The sequence below is a fragment of the Ostrea edulis genome, chromosome 3 (genome assembly GCF_947568905.1).
Source record: "Ostrea edulis chromosome 3, xbOstEdul1.1, whole genome shotgun sequence".
NCBI classification, from domain to species: domain Eukaryota; kingdom Metazoa; phylum Mollusca; class Bivalvia; order Ostreida; family Ostreidae; genus Ostrea; species Ostrea edulis.
Window position 1 is genome coordinate 52,825,653 of NC_079166.1, and position 14,621 is coordinate 52,840,273.

The window sequence follows — 14,621 nt, forward strand, 5'->3', positions numbered from 1 at the left end:
CTAGATATGTAACTGTGAATAATTCTCTGACAGGACTAAATTCTAGATATGTAACTGTGAATAATTCTCTGACAGGACTAAATTCCAGATATGTAACTGTGAATAATTCTCTGACATAACTAAATTCTAGATATGTAACTGTGAATAATTCTCTGACAGGACTAAATTCTAGATATGTAACTGTGAATAATTCTCTGACAGGACTAATTAAATTCTAGATATGTAACTGAATAATTCTCTGACATGACTAAATTCTAGATATGTAACTGTGAATAATTCTCTGACAGGACTAAATTCTAGATATGTAACTGTGAATAATTCTCTGACATGACTAAATTCTAGATATGTAACTGTGAATAATTTTCTGACATGACTAAATTCTAGATATGTAACTGAATAATTCTCTGACAGGACTAAATTCTAGATATGTAACTGTGAATAATTCTCTGACATGACTAAATTCTAGATATGTAACTGTGAATAATTCTCTGACAGGACTAAATTCTAGATATGTAACTGTGAACGATTCTCAGGGGTCAACATTAACGTTTGTCCGCTTTTCCGGTACCAGTTGAAAAACATTTCGGACAAGTGAGTATTGATGGGCACTTGTCCGATTGGACAAGTGCTTTTTTATGTAAAGAAGTCTACAAAACAATTTGGTGAAAAGTTTATCAGTAGTTCAGAGTCGGAAGTAATGCATGAAAAATGAACTTCAATCCCGATATCAATTGCTATGTAAACTAGCTGAGTCACACTCTATTGGGATCGGTGTTCACTTATTGCATACTACTTTCAATCATCCATGGATCTTATGAAGTCATTGATTCAAGACAGGAAGTCTAGATAAAATTTTGTTTTATGTCTTTGTTGTTTTTATTAAGAGAATAAGATCAAAAATCAATTAAGCAGGTATAAAAATGGACTATATCTTAAGTAAATTAAATACAGTTTTCAAGTTGACAATATTTGATCTTTTTGGAAAAATTTTCGGACAAGTGAAGTTGAAGTATCTTTGTCCCTTGTCCAAATGGACAAGTAGGAAAAAAAGTTAATGTTGAGCCCTGAATTCTCTGACAGGACTAAATTCTAGATATGTAACTGTGAATAATTCTCTGACAGGACTAAATTCTAGATATGTAACTGTGAATAATTTTCTGACATGACTAAATTCTAGATATGTAACTGTGAATAATTCTCTGACAGGACTAAATTCTAGATATGTAACTGAATAATTCTCTGACAGGACTAAATTCTAGATATGTAACTGAATAATTCTCTGACAGGACTAAATTCTAGATATGTAACTGTGAATAATTCTCTGACAGGACTAAATTCTAGATATGTAACTGAATAATTCTCTGACATGACTAAATTCTAGATATGTAACTGAATAATTCTCTGACAGGTCTAAATTCTAGATATGTAACTGTGAATAATTCTCTGACAGGACTAAGTTCTAGATATGTAACTGTGAATAATTCTCTGACAGGACTAAATTCTAGATATGTAACTGAATAATTCTCTGACAGGACTAAATTCTAGATATGTAACTGTGAATACTTTCTGACATGACTTACATTATTGACCCCCATTGCTTTTTTGATGACAAAAACGACCAGGCCAGTACCGGATACAGCCAGAAAAGTCCCATACGCCAACGCCTTTGATGCCCATTTCAAATCAGCTCGACCAATGTTGATCTAAAAAATAAATACAGGATATCAAGCCTATGAAAGTCTTGTAATGATTAGCTACACATAGAAATTCAATGTATGATAATTAACCCAAGGAAAATCAAAATTGATTTTTCGAGGGTGATTAAAGCTTGATATCCTCTAAACAATCATGCAAAAAATTCTTTATTTATATTATCAAAATGTTTCCAAAAGAATTGTATCCTTTACTGATTTGAGTACTTTTAAAAAACCTTTGACATACAATTAGTGGTATAATAATTATCATTAATCACTACCTCTGGTATTATTAAATTGTGTTCATTGAGACCTAGCTAGAACAATATTTTTTTTTCTTTCCTAAAAGTAAATTTAACCTTGCTGTAGATCATATCATTTGCATCAACCTTTTGTCTCAAGATTTAACTTCTGACATCACTCCATTCAAATTTAAGGGCCTAGAAATCATGATATTATTACCACTGATCTTGCCTTTAGCCATATGTCCCTTTTCCCCCCATGGACATGACACAAGTAATCAAAGAGCTCCCAATGTATCTCCATAAATACAAAGTAATAAGTTATCTGGACAGCTATTTTGCCAAGCTTAAATGTTTCATTGTTCTAATATATTACGATGCAGACCAAAGAAATGTTTCTTTCCTTCTTTAAAAGTGCATGACAGACTTTCACCAAATCCAAATGAGGTGATTTCAGATTTTAAGATTATCCTCTGATCATGCATAAAGAATATCCTCTGATCTATCGTCGGAAACCCATGGTCGGTCGCACTTCTTTTACCTCTCATGGGACACAATGACGATATTTTCACTTAACTCATTAAAATGCATGACCTTATGAGACTTATCGAGGACTAATGGGAATCGACGTAGGTATACCTGAAACTCTAAGCATCAGCGGTAATGGCGGCGGCGTCCATGAAAATGTTTGTTTTGTTGTGCTTCTATCAAAGGTCGGGGTTACTGGGCTCTGTCATCAAAAACTTCACTTAAACAATACAGCTATGCTCTAGAGTGCCTCAACTTTCACCCAACAGACTCATCATTTGCGTGCAGTCTTTGTACAAATAAATTAAATCAGGTAAGCAAATTCAACGAATCAATGGTTGCGAAAGTGGACCAGATGAAGGAGGAAAGAGATAAATTGTTAGGTATATTTATATTTTGAATAAAATTAATTTCAAAACAAAATGACAAAGAAGTTGTAAAGCAAAATTTTGCTGAAAGCTTTTTAACTTGACAAAATCTTTGCTTCAAAAGCCATGTTTTTCTATGCTCCTGAACACTGGAAATAGTGGGCTTTTTCATTGGTTGAATATCACAATAAGGAATGGTAAAGCAACCAATCACATAGAGAAGCTGAGACACACCTTCCAGCGAAAATATCGGTGTTGTGTCCCACAGGAGGTAAAAGAAAAGTGACCGATCATGGGTTTCCAACGATGCCTCTGATCATGCATAAAGAATATCCTCTGATTGTGAATAAAGAATATCCTCTGATCGTGAATAAAGAATATCCTCTGATTGTGAATAAAGAATATCTTCTGATATTTATAAGTCTGCTTCCATTTGTGACCTTATATTTAGTCCAGGGTCAAGTCATTAGTCCTACTAAGAAACTTTTGTAACTGATTTATGACATACAAATGTGCCCCAACATGTAGTAGATTAGGAGAGAAAACTGCATGGACAGAGAATAATCACACACATATACCATAGCAGGGGCTGTAACTATGCATCTGAGGTATGTAAGCTAGATATCCTCCAGTAAAGAAGACTTTTCTAGGGATGTAGTATTTTTTGAGGTTTCAGTCACACTCACAGGGCTATACTCAGGGGAAGAGATCAAACATCAATACTACCCTAGAAGATGCTACACACCATTTTGGGTGAAAATTAGGAAGAAATTGACATTGCACAGACAATGAGTAGCTCACCTGGTTCACTAAAGTGACCTAATAGAATCATTCCAGGCTAACCAGAATCAGTAAAGTCGCTCACAGCTCACTTTAAGTCACTTGATAGTCAACACATCATTTGAGTCAATTGCTGTATGCATGCAGAGCATGGGAATGTTATAGTCTGCAGGTGTGCACCTGTTTTAGAAAACGCACAAGCTTAAGGAAAAAGTGCATTGTCATTCGAATCAGCCATTGTAACATATTTGGTCCTTTACAGTCAGCCATCAAATCAAATGAGTCTGTAGTTTGGAATGATTGTGGTGATCCTGGAATGATAGTAAAATAAATCCACATAGCTGATCACCCCAGTGAAGGCCATCAAGAAATCACAAAGAGCTGAGAAATTTCTAAATTATTTCCCTTTTCTTATACATCTAAATAGTTAATAAAACATTTTTTGGATGATATTAAGAAAAATGATCACACTGTAAAATATGCCCATCCAATATATTCAGAAATGAAGTAGAAATCAAAGAAAGAAAAAGGTTCAAATAAACAAACAAGAGGCCCACAGGCCTTATCGGTCACCTGAATACTAGTGAAAAAGTATCACTACTTCCATGGGCTATGAAATCCAGAAAAAAATTTCCTGTTTTGAATATCTAAGTAAGCTAAATTCTAATGCTCAGCAACAGTATAAAACAAGATGTGTTCTTAAAACTGCATACACTGATGAAAGGCTTTAAAGAATAGGTGTATTAACATTAAAACATCTGCAAGTATGCATTTAGATTTTATACAGTATCAGCAAACTTACACATAAATACTATATACTAAGTTTGGCCCTACCCTGGGGTCAGAACCCTTACTCTGGGGATCATCAAATTTACAATTTTGGTAAAAGACTACCTGCTCTATCCATTTAGTTTCAATTTAGTATAAATAGCACCAAAGAAGATGTTATTCAAGTGTTTTACACATAAACATTATAAAACAAGTTTGGCCCCGCCCTGGGGTCAGAACCCCTACCCCGGGGATCATGAAATTTACAATTTTGGTAGAGGCCTTCCTACCCTACATCACTATGCATTTAGTTTTTCTTACACATGTGCAGTTCTAGAGAAGAAGATTTTTCAAAAATTGGTAAATTTTAGGCAGTTTTTACCCAGCCCCTAAGGCCCCAGGGGTGCAGGAATCCTGAAATTTACGATTTATGTTCCCTTTGTTCCAAATATGTTTCATACCAAATTTGAAAAGAATTGGAATGATAGTTATCAAGAAGTTAAAAATGTTTATTGTTCACACATTTCATAACTGACCATTTTGGCCCCACCCTGATACCAAAATCCCTACCCCTGGGATCATCAAATTTACAATTTTGGTAAAGGACTACCTGTTCTTTCTAATTATCTATTTACTTTCAATTTAGTATCAATAGCACTAAAGAAGATGTTATTTAAGTACGAGTTTTACACATAAACACTATATAACAAATTTGGCCCTGCCCTGGGGTCAGAACCCCTACCCCGGGGATCATGAAATTTACAATTTTGGTAGAGGCCTTCCTGCTCTACATCACGATGCATTTAGTTTTTCTTAAATATGTGTGGTTCTTGAGAAGAAGATTTTTGAAAATTGGTCAATTTTGGGCAGTTTTTGCCCCGCCCCATGGGCCCCAGGGGTGCTGGAGTCCTGAAATTTACAATTTATGTCCCCCTTGTCCCAATGATGCTTCATACCAAATTTGAAAAGAATTGGACTGGTAGTTATTAAGAAGAAGTTATTAAAAATGTTCAATTTTTAACGCACGACGACGGACGAAAACCAATTGCAATAGGTCACCTGAGTTTACTCAGGTGACCTAAAAATGGCTCTGACAGTCAGTTCTTCAGCTACTTTCTCTATCAAAGAGTGCTGATAGATGGTCTGTCAGATCGACAGTCAGTCAGATGGACAGGTAGACAGATGGACTGCACATACCATAATATGATCTATCATGAAAATTACAGTGAAATTCTTATACTTTTGTCCACTGTTTGACAGTACACACTGAAAATTAAGATGAAAAAAAAAAACATTTTGAGAACTGTGACAGACGGACAGAATAATGTATGGATGGAAAGGGGCAACACTGTATGTCCAAGGCATTTCATGGCAGGGCATAAAACATTTGCAGCATGTGTCCTTAAAATCCTCCAGAGTTAAAACCTCTCTTATCTTGATGAAGATGCATGTGACAAATGACACCAACTGTTGAATTATTCAGCTCTTCAGAAAATTCCTGGCTGGCCAGGACATATGTTGTTATGCCAGACAAGTTCTCCATCGTTTTCAGTACAATCATTGGAAATTTATCATTACATGAAGCAGTCTCTGAAAGCATATAGCTCTCTCTCAAAAATCAATACCATTACAGCAAGTTGCATCAAAAGGACTGTAACAAGCACTATAGTTAGACTTTAGGAAAATTGTACATTCTCCATCCAATCAATTCCTAGGCAAAATAAAAAAAGGAATTTCTTCATTACCGGAAATTACAAGTGTATGGCAAGTCAAGAATCAATAGCCATGGTGTACCACCAAGGAAAGGTAAGAAAATAACCAAGATTGGCGGAGAATGAGGGTGTTGTTAATCTGTAGAGCCAAGAACATACTGATTAAAATATTACAATTGCAGTGATCGCCTGAGGACTTCCAAACTAAATAATGATGACCTGATTATGTTCCAGAACTTTCTGTTTCATTTCCTATACATTAATTATGTAACTGATGAGAGATGTGTAATGATAATTAGGAGTGATAATCTTAAATCATCATGGCAGACAGGTACACTGATATACAGTGTAATGACCTGAATGACAGTCTGCTGTTAATTAATGACACCAGACAAACTGCAGCATGCAAGCTCATTGAAGACATGATACATCCAATTAGATGCAGAATATCATCCCATTTAAAGATGTTGAACATTCATTACCGTATTTAATGTCATGTGACACTTTGCATGAGATGATAGTATTACACAGAAACTCAGGTTGCCCATTATGAGCCTCACATAACATTGCAGTTGACAGATTTTTTCCTTAATTTACAGGGTACTATTCAATCATATTTGACATTTACTGATATTTTGTAAACCTGTGGTGTTTCAATGTAATTATTTCTCTGAATTAAAGTACTAACATTTCAACTTGACTCAAAAAACCTGTAGATCCACGCCATGGCCAAAAAATTGTTCCCATTTCCTGATCATTTCATACAAAACCTGAACTCATTTCTATTCCAATTTTGATTAAATAAAAACCATCCAATAATTCCAGAATACTTCTATAATCACCTATTGTAAAGATAATGACAATCTCAATACACACCTTGATGTAAGAGTACCTATTCTTTTTACATGTACATGAAATTTCTAATAGAAAATTTAACATTGTGAATAAATGTTACAATATTACATTAAGTGGGAATGTAAAACATTCTGATTTGACCTTAAAGGGACTGGTTCACGATTTTTGATAACAATATTTTTCATTTTTGATGTTAAACATTCAAAATATAACTCATTTAATGTTAACAGCCAAAATTTTGACCTTTTGAATGCCAGAATAAAAGCAATATTTTAGCCTTAAATCTGTGTTATGTAAACAAAGACTTTTTATGTAAACAAACAAACAAGTGAAATATTGATTTTGTAATATAATGCATCTTAATTTTGCATAGTGACAAATTTTAACTTTTAGATGACACATTTTACACCAAAAATACTTGAAATGTGAAAGGTATAATAAACTTAGATCGATATCCATTTCTTTTGAAAATTTTGTAAACAATAGCATACCACAATCTTTGTTTACAAAACAAATAATAAACTCTCTAAAATGAGCTTCTGTGATAATATATAACCTTAATTTTCATGTGAAATATTTCAAACACAATAGACAGTAGATTTTGATCATTAAAAGTGAAAAACAAAATTTTGGGGGAAATCGTGAATCAGTCCCTTTAAATTCAAATCATCTCTTCACTTCAAGATTTGTACATTTTTCATTTAAAGTGTTTGTATGACCTAACAAGAAAGTGATTTACAATAAACAATCAACATGGCAGATATGCAGAAATATATAACTTTCTGTTGAAATGTGTTGCTTGATGGGAAAAGTTGATGTTGCTTGGTGAACAGAATATATACGAGGGCTGTTCGATATGTAATGTGTATTATACGATATCTCAAAAGCATTTGACTCAAAATAGTGAAATGAACATTACATATGTTCAAAGTATTCTCTGTGGTTTAAAATACATAATTTCAATCTCTGAATCCATTTCTGAAATGCATCATGGTACACTGATTTAGGTAGACCTCTGAGGCACTGACTGACGGCTGAGTCAAGGGCTTGTCGGGACTTGTAACGACGACCAGATAAAAACTTTTTAAGTTTTGGAAAAGGGAAAAAGTTGCATGGAGCTAGATCTGGAGAGTATGGTGGGTGTGGCAAGACGGTAACCTTCTCCGACTTCAAAAATTGCTTCACAAGCTCAGATGTATGTGATGAAGCATTATCATGAAGTAGACGAACATGTCTACATCCTGACACCGGGCGTCGTTTATGATAATATTTCTTGAGCTTTTTTAGTATAACATCTTGGTAATACCAACCTGTAACACTTTTGCCCTTTGACACCAGAATTTGTACGGCTATACCATCACATGAGAAGAATATGCAATAAAGAACCTTCTTTGTGCTTATGGTTCTTTTGGCAACTACAGGCCTTCTATCGTGTTTAGTTAGCCATATTTTGTTTCCAATTTTTCTTATTGGTTCGAAATAGTGAAACCATGTTTCGTCACCAGTAACAATGTTTGCAAATTATCTTTGATTGAATTTGGGAAACATTTTGAGCAATTGCTTAGCGGTTTGTACTCATATCTGTTTTTGGTCATCTGTCAATATATGTGGTATCCATCTAGCTGAAATCTTTCGTTATTTCAAAATACGCTTCAAAATGAAATGTACCCGCGATAGCAATATGCCAACAGCTTTGGCAATATCAACAATCATGTATCTGCCATCACTTTCAATTATTTCCCTGACTTTTGAGACATTTGCCTTGCCTGTTGCAGTCACAGGTCAGCCAGATTTTGCTGCATCTTTGATAGACTCTTTGCCAATCAGAAATTTCTTTCTCCACCTACAAACTGTCTCATAAGATACCTTATCAGACCCATAAACTTCCCCCAATTCAGTAAAAATCTGCATTACCGAATGACCGAGTTTTGTGCGAACTTTTATATAAGCTCTAATTTCTTCAATATTCTCAAACCGTTTCCCAACCATTTTTACAACAGTGGTCAACGACTGGCTCTGTTGAAATGACTATAAGTTTAAAACTATGTGGAGTTGAAGGCTTGTGTTTATACCGTTGGAAAGGTATTGAATAGAGCTAGTCAAGAATATCATCATCCACAAAATCGTGCAAAGCGTTATCGCGGTGTGGTACAATGTGGTACAATACACATTACATATCGAACAGCCCTCGTGATGATATACTTTATTGATGTGATGTATGAAACTGTCATGTTGATCCTATAAATAACACTGTTTTAACACTCCATAGCACTTCAGACTGATTAACTAGTGTAAAAGTACTGCATCTCGTGCTCTACGAGAGTTCAAACTGACTTCAGTGAACTGGCGTAATAATAGATGGCACTGTGTTTATATATAAATACTCCCCAACACCTTAAATTTGCTTTCTGGAGTAGCAGCACGTTCATAACACTTCAAAACTGACCAGAGTACATGAAGTACTGGTTCTCTGTTTAATGCTCCCAGACTGAGACAGTCAAAATCTCACATATCAGACCAATGCTCCCAGACTAAGACAGTCAAAATCTCACAGATCAGAGCAATGCTCCCAGACTAAGACAGTCAAAATCTCACAGATCAGACCAATGCTCCCAGACAGTCAAAATCTGACAGATCAGACCAATGCTCCCAGACAGTCAAAATCTCACATATCAGACCAATGCTCCCAGACTAAGACAGTCAAAATCTCACAGATCAGACCAATGCTCCCAGACTAAGACAGTCAAAATCTCACATATCAGACCAATGCTCCCAGACTAAGACAGTCAAAATCTCACAGATCAGACCAATGTTCCCAGACTGAGACAGTCAAAATCTGACATATCAACCAATGCTCCCAGACAGTCAAAATCTGACATATCAGAGCAATGCTCCCAGACAGTCAAAATCTCACATATCAGACCAATGCTCCCAGACTAAGACAGTCAAAATCTCACAGATCAGAGCAATGCTCCCAGACTAAGACAGTCAAAATCTCACAGATCAGACCAATGCTCCCAGACAGTCAAAATCTGACAGATCAGACCAATGCTCCCAGACAGTCAAAATCTCACATATCAGACCAATGCTCCCAGACTAAGACAGTCAAAATCTCACAGATCAGACCAATGCTCCCAGACTAAGACAGTCAAAATCTCACATATCAGACCAATGTTCCCAGACTAAGACAGTCAAAATCTCACAGATCAGACCAATGGTCCCAGACTGAGACAGTCAAAATCTGACATATCAACCAATGCTCCCAGACAGTCAAAATCTCACATATCAGAGCAATGCTCCCAGACAGTCAAAATCTCACATATCAGACCAATGCTCCCAGACAGTCAAAATCTGACATATCAGAGCAATGCTCCCAGACAGTCAAAATCTGACAGATCAGACCAATGCTCCTAGACAGTTAAAATCTGACAGATCAGATCAATGCTACCAGACTGAGACAGTTAAAATCTGACAGATCAGAACATAACCTGATAACAGCACAGTGTCCAACACGTCGTGATACTTTACACTTACCGGAGTTATAGCACTGCCATCCCCTTTTTTGGCTGCGATGGCAAAAGCACTCTTGAACTGGAAGTATGTTGCAAGGCCTACCACTGATGTCAAAAGAAATCCCTCTGGAAATAAGTTTTATATACATTGAATTGACCTTAAATTGGCAGTTCTAACTCATTCTTAGTGAAACTCATTGAATTTTCTGACCTGCATGACCTCTGTGTAGATCTATATACCATTTCTACATGTCCAGTATTTGGTTTTGAGTTTAGTTTTTTATATGGCATCACATAAACACTTATTCATATAGTAACATACCACTTTAATTCAAGTTTTCAAATGATTGCAGCTAAAACCTGTTACCACATAGATTGACTTCAAGGTATCAAACCTGAGTCATTACTTTCACTTTATTACTAAAATGTATAATGATGTGACCATTGGACCGAGCATGAAATGGTCATTTGTATGTCCCAAGTGATTCTAATTGAAAATAGAAATATTCTCACACTTGTATGTGTATACACACATACACAAACACACACTCACATGGAGAAAAAAATCATTAAAACAAGTTTGTTTAATGAACAAAATGTGTTTGTAAAACACTGATGCCCCCAATAAGGCAGCAAAGTAAAGGTCTCTTATCACAACAAAATTTAATACATATTGGAAATATGAAAGCCCTATCACTAACCATTCAAACATTATGGCCTTAGGTTAAAGTTTTTCAAAAGTAGGTCAAAGTCCAAGGTCAAGGGGTCTAAATGTTAGTATGAAAAGAAAGAAATACACATGTGAAATATTCATGAAAGCCCTTAAGCAATCACTAACCATTCAAATGTGATGGCCTAGATTAACAGGTTAAAGTTTTTCAAAAGTAGGTAAAACTCCAAGGTCATGAGGTAAAAATCTTGCTACTTAAAGAAAGGTTTAGTAGAGAGGAATACACACGTGAAATATTAAAAGCCTTATTTCCAAATATTCAAAGTTTTTGTAGACAGACAAAGGTACAGACATACCAAAAACTATATGCCCACAAATCTCTGATCATGGGGGTATAAAAATAATTCAGTCAGAAATGTTCTATATGTTAAACCTACATGACATAAGTTTTTTACAGGTATAATTGTAAACATGAGCCTGAGTGCATCTCAGGAAGTAATCTTAGCTACCAACATCAAATTAATAGTTCCTCTGTAAACTAGAGTCCCATTCACACTAACTGGAAATTTAACAATTGAGTTGCTGTGTCCCTTTTGCAGGGTCAACCCAAGGTCAAAAGGGAGTAAAACAATATTTCTCCTCTTTAATCTACCAAATGTGTGGATATAATGCTGAAATAAAATCACAGATGTTGTTGGTTTATACATATTGGCTATTTTCAGCAAGCCCAGTAAAATTGATTGAAAGTCATTGTATACATGTACCAGTAGTTGTTATTTGTTCGATTTCTTTTAAATAATTTGTACGTAACATATTAAGGATCTCATTGATTCATGTGATACATGTATATCTAAAATAATAAGATGTACCAGAGATCTAGCGTCCACTCGTAGCATACACTTTGTGACCAGGTGTCATGAGTTCAAGTCCTATTCATGCATTGGCCGTGTCAAACCTAAGACATAAACATCAGTGATTTTTTTTTTTTTTTTTCAAACTACCACCCCTCCTTTTGAATTGGGAAAAATTAGCGACATTTTCCTCAAATTGGGAAAAATCATTCATATAGTAAATTAAAATGGTAAAGATGCATAAAATAATCAAATAACAATTTTTTTGTTTGAGGTTTATTTCAGATCTGATTTAAAATCATAAAATAAATAATTATTTAACATTATAATAAATATAAATATTATTTACTTTTTCTAAGAAATACTTATTGTCTAATATTATAAAGAAAATAATAAATTATTAATTCACCAGCATTTGTACCCATTATCTTGTAAATATTATATTAATAATCAAATTTCCAGAATGTCTCTCCTGTTTGTATTTTTCGGATTTTAGTAAAACCCTATACTGTTGGACACTTCCTGTTATCAGCCTGACCCTACATATAATGGCGGTCAAACTGAAAGTGTCAATAATATGGCTTAATGTGTATCTGCAGGGATTTATGTAGGTTGTTTTTACTACCGGTATAAGGTACCTTTCCCCTTTGGCAACAAATGGATATTTCCCCTTCCACAGATAAAAAAAATACCCTTCATTTGCAGAAACTTGACAAAATTGCATAAGAATTTTCAACAAAAATCATTTTTATATATTCCAAGTCATTTTCTATAATTGTCAGACTTACAATATAGATAAAATGAGTAATCAATCAATTTATATGGCTGTAATAATCTGTGGATATTATATTCCATGGATGTTCCCCACCCCTGGAACCTCATGACTGCATTCTCAAAAATTCCCCATAAATTTAAAATGGGTAGTAACATTTAAATGCCATGGCAAAAATTCTTGGTATAATGATAAAAATGGACATAGTTTGGACATCAGTAAATTAATATACTGTATAATATTCATTAATTTCAATTCAATTGCTCATCGTTAAAAGAGAGTATGCTCTGAGCAATCGTCCCGACCACTGTTGCCATATGTAAAGATCCAAAAATTGTTGGTATAATGATCAAAATGAACATACCTTGGGCGTTGGTACATTAATATATAACATTCATCCCCTAATTTCAATTCAATTTAATTGCTCATCGTTAACAGAGAGTATGCACTGATCAATCGTTCCGACCACTGTTGCTACATACTCAATAGGGGCGAAACCACTCAGGACGAATCCACTTGGGGCGTACAGGTAAAGGTGCGAATCCATTAGGTGCGAATATGTAATCGGGACGAAACCACCCGTCACCCTCGTAAAGTATTCAAATTTACACTCTGAATTTTGCCATGCACATCCACAACATGATACATGAAACGACTGACCTGTTTAAAAGATGCGCTTTAATTATTATTTATTTATATTTTCAAAAACAGGTAAAAGCAGATAGAAGTAGCTACTCTAAGTAGGTTTAAATACCTATGTAGCTATTAATAGCTATGTAGGAAGAAATAGTCTTTGGACTGGACCTGTTAATGGTATATATTATGTGTTTGCGAGTTGATTATTTGATGTGCATACATGTTTCTAGTAAACATATTCGAATTTTAGCTAAAACAATTAATAACAGTATCATAGAAAGCATAGACGTAAAGCAGTCTTTTACGTCCATATAGAAATGTTTGACCTTGCAGTCTTCCTAAATATTAACAACCAACCTTGTAATCAATGTAAGAATAAATGAATAAACAAACTAACTTTTAACGTTATCTTTCCTCCTGTTCCACCTCTCAGCCGCAGATTCAATGACAGCACTTGTCGTGCGAGGATTTGCGTTCTGACCATCATCTTTTCCGTTATCCGCGTGAACAACATGCCGCATGGGCGGCGCCATATTGTTTACAATGCCAAGGTCAACCTTATCTCTCAATAATATATAGAAACCGAAAAATAATAATGTAATTAAATATACATATCATAGTTAACATCTAAAAACTAGGAATATCGATGAATATAAACTTTTCTGCTAATATGCTATATAACTATTTATTCGCGCATGCGCAAATAAATTTATCAACAAACAAGAACAGTTTCCTGTGGAACGAGATCATGTCGAAATAACCGTGGTGGTGTAGCCCGGAGTAATGTACATATTGTCATTTTCTGTTTTTGTAGAAACACAGACTTTGCAATGACAAGGTTTCCGATAAAAGCTCAGCGTGGGATATGGATACGTCTCCACTCCCAGTGAAGGAAGGCTCGTATGTTGCCGTGGCCACAGACAGGGTCTCGGAGTATTCTGACACAAGCTCGACAAAGAAAATGCCGAAAAAGATGATTCGAAATTGGGAAGTGTTCCCAGGAAAAAATAAGTTCTGTTGTGATGGTCGGATAATGATGGCAAGGAATACTGGAATATTCTACTTCACGTGTATCTTGATCGTTGTTACATGTGGCCTATTTTTTGGATTTGAGTGAGTGCCTGGGTGTTGTGTTGAAATATGTTGTATCTAAGGCCATACTTAGTTTCTTAGTAAGATACAATACAGATAATGTGGGTGAGATGTGGCTTGCATGGCAGTGGCACTAATGTC

At 35.0% G+C, this 14,621-nt stretch overlaps 2 protein-coding genes across 14 annotated transcripts in view; one reads left to right on the forward strand and one right to left on the reverse strand.

Annotated features, from left to right (window-relative positions):
- Window positions 1-14,087, reverse strand: part of LOC125673839 (transmembrane protein 242-like) — a 34,930-nt gene extending 20,843 nt beyond the window's left edge. The window contains exons 1-3 of the mRNA XM_048910689.2: window positions 13,786-14,087; window positions 10,482-10,585; window positions 1,581-1,703 (exon numbers count right to left, since the gene is read on the reverse strand). Coding sequence (XP_048766646.2) covers window positions 1,581-1,703; window positions 10,482-10,585; window positions 13,786-13,921 — 363 coding nt within the window. The 5' untranslated portion in view covers window positions 13,922-14,087. The remainder of the gene's footprint in view (window positions 1-1,580; window positions 1,704-10,481; window positions 10,586-13,785) is intronic.
- The window catches only part of LOC125673833 (palmitoyltransferase ZDHHC14-like), a 72,306-nt gene that overhangs the window by 8,758 nt on the left and 48,927 nt on the right, over window positions 1-14,621 (forward strand). For 11 of the 13 annotated variants that reach the window (XM_048910671.2, XM_056158115.1, XM_056158116.1 and 8 more), the window contains exon 2: window positions 14,203-14,501. In XM_048910671.2, coding sequence (XP_048766628.1) covers window positions 14,203-14,501 — 299 coding nt within the window. Of the gene's footprint in view, window positions 1-6,150; window positions 6,187-14,031; window positions 14,502-14,621 lie in introns of those variants that run through there. The other 2 variants (XM_048910672.2, XM_056158119.1) reach the window with 2 other exon arrangements.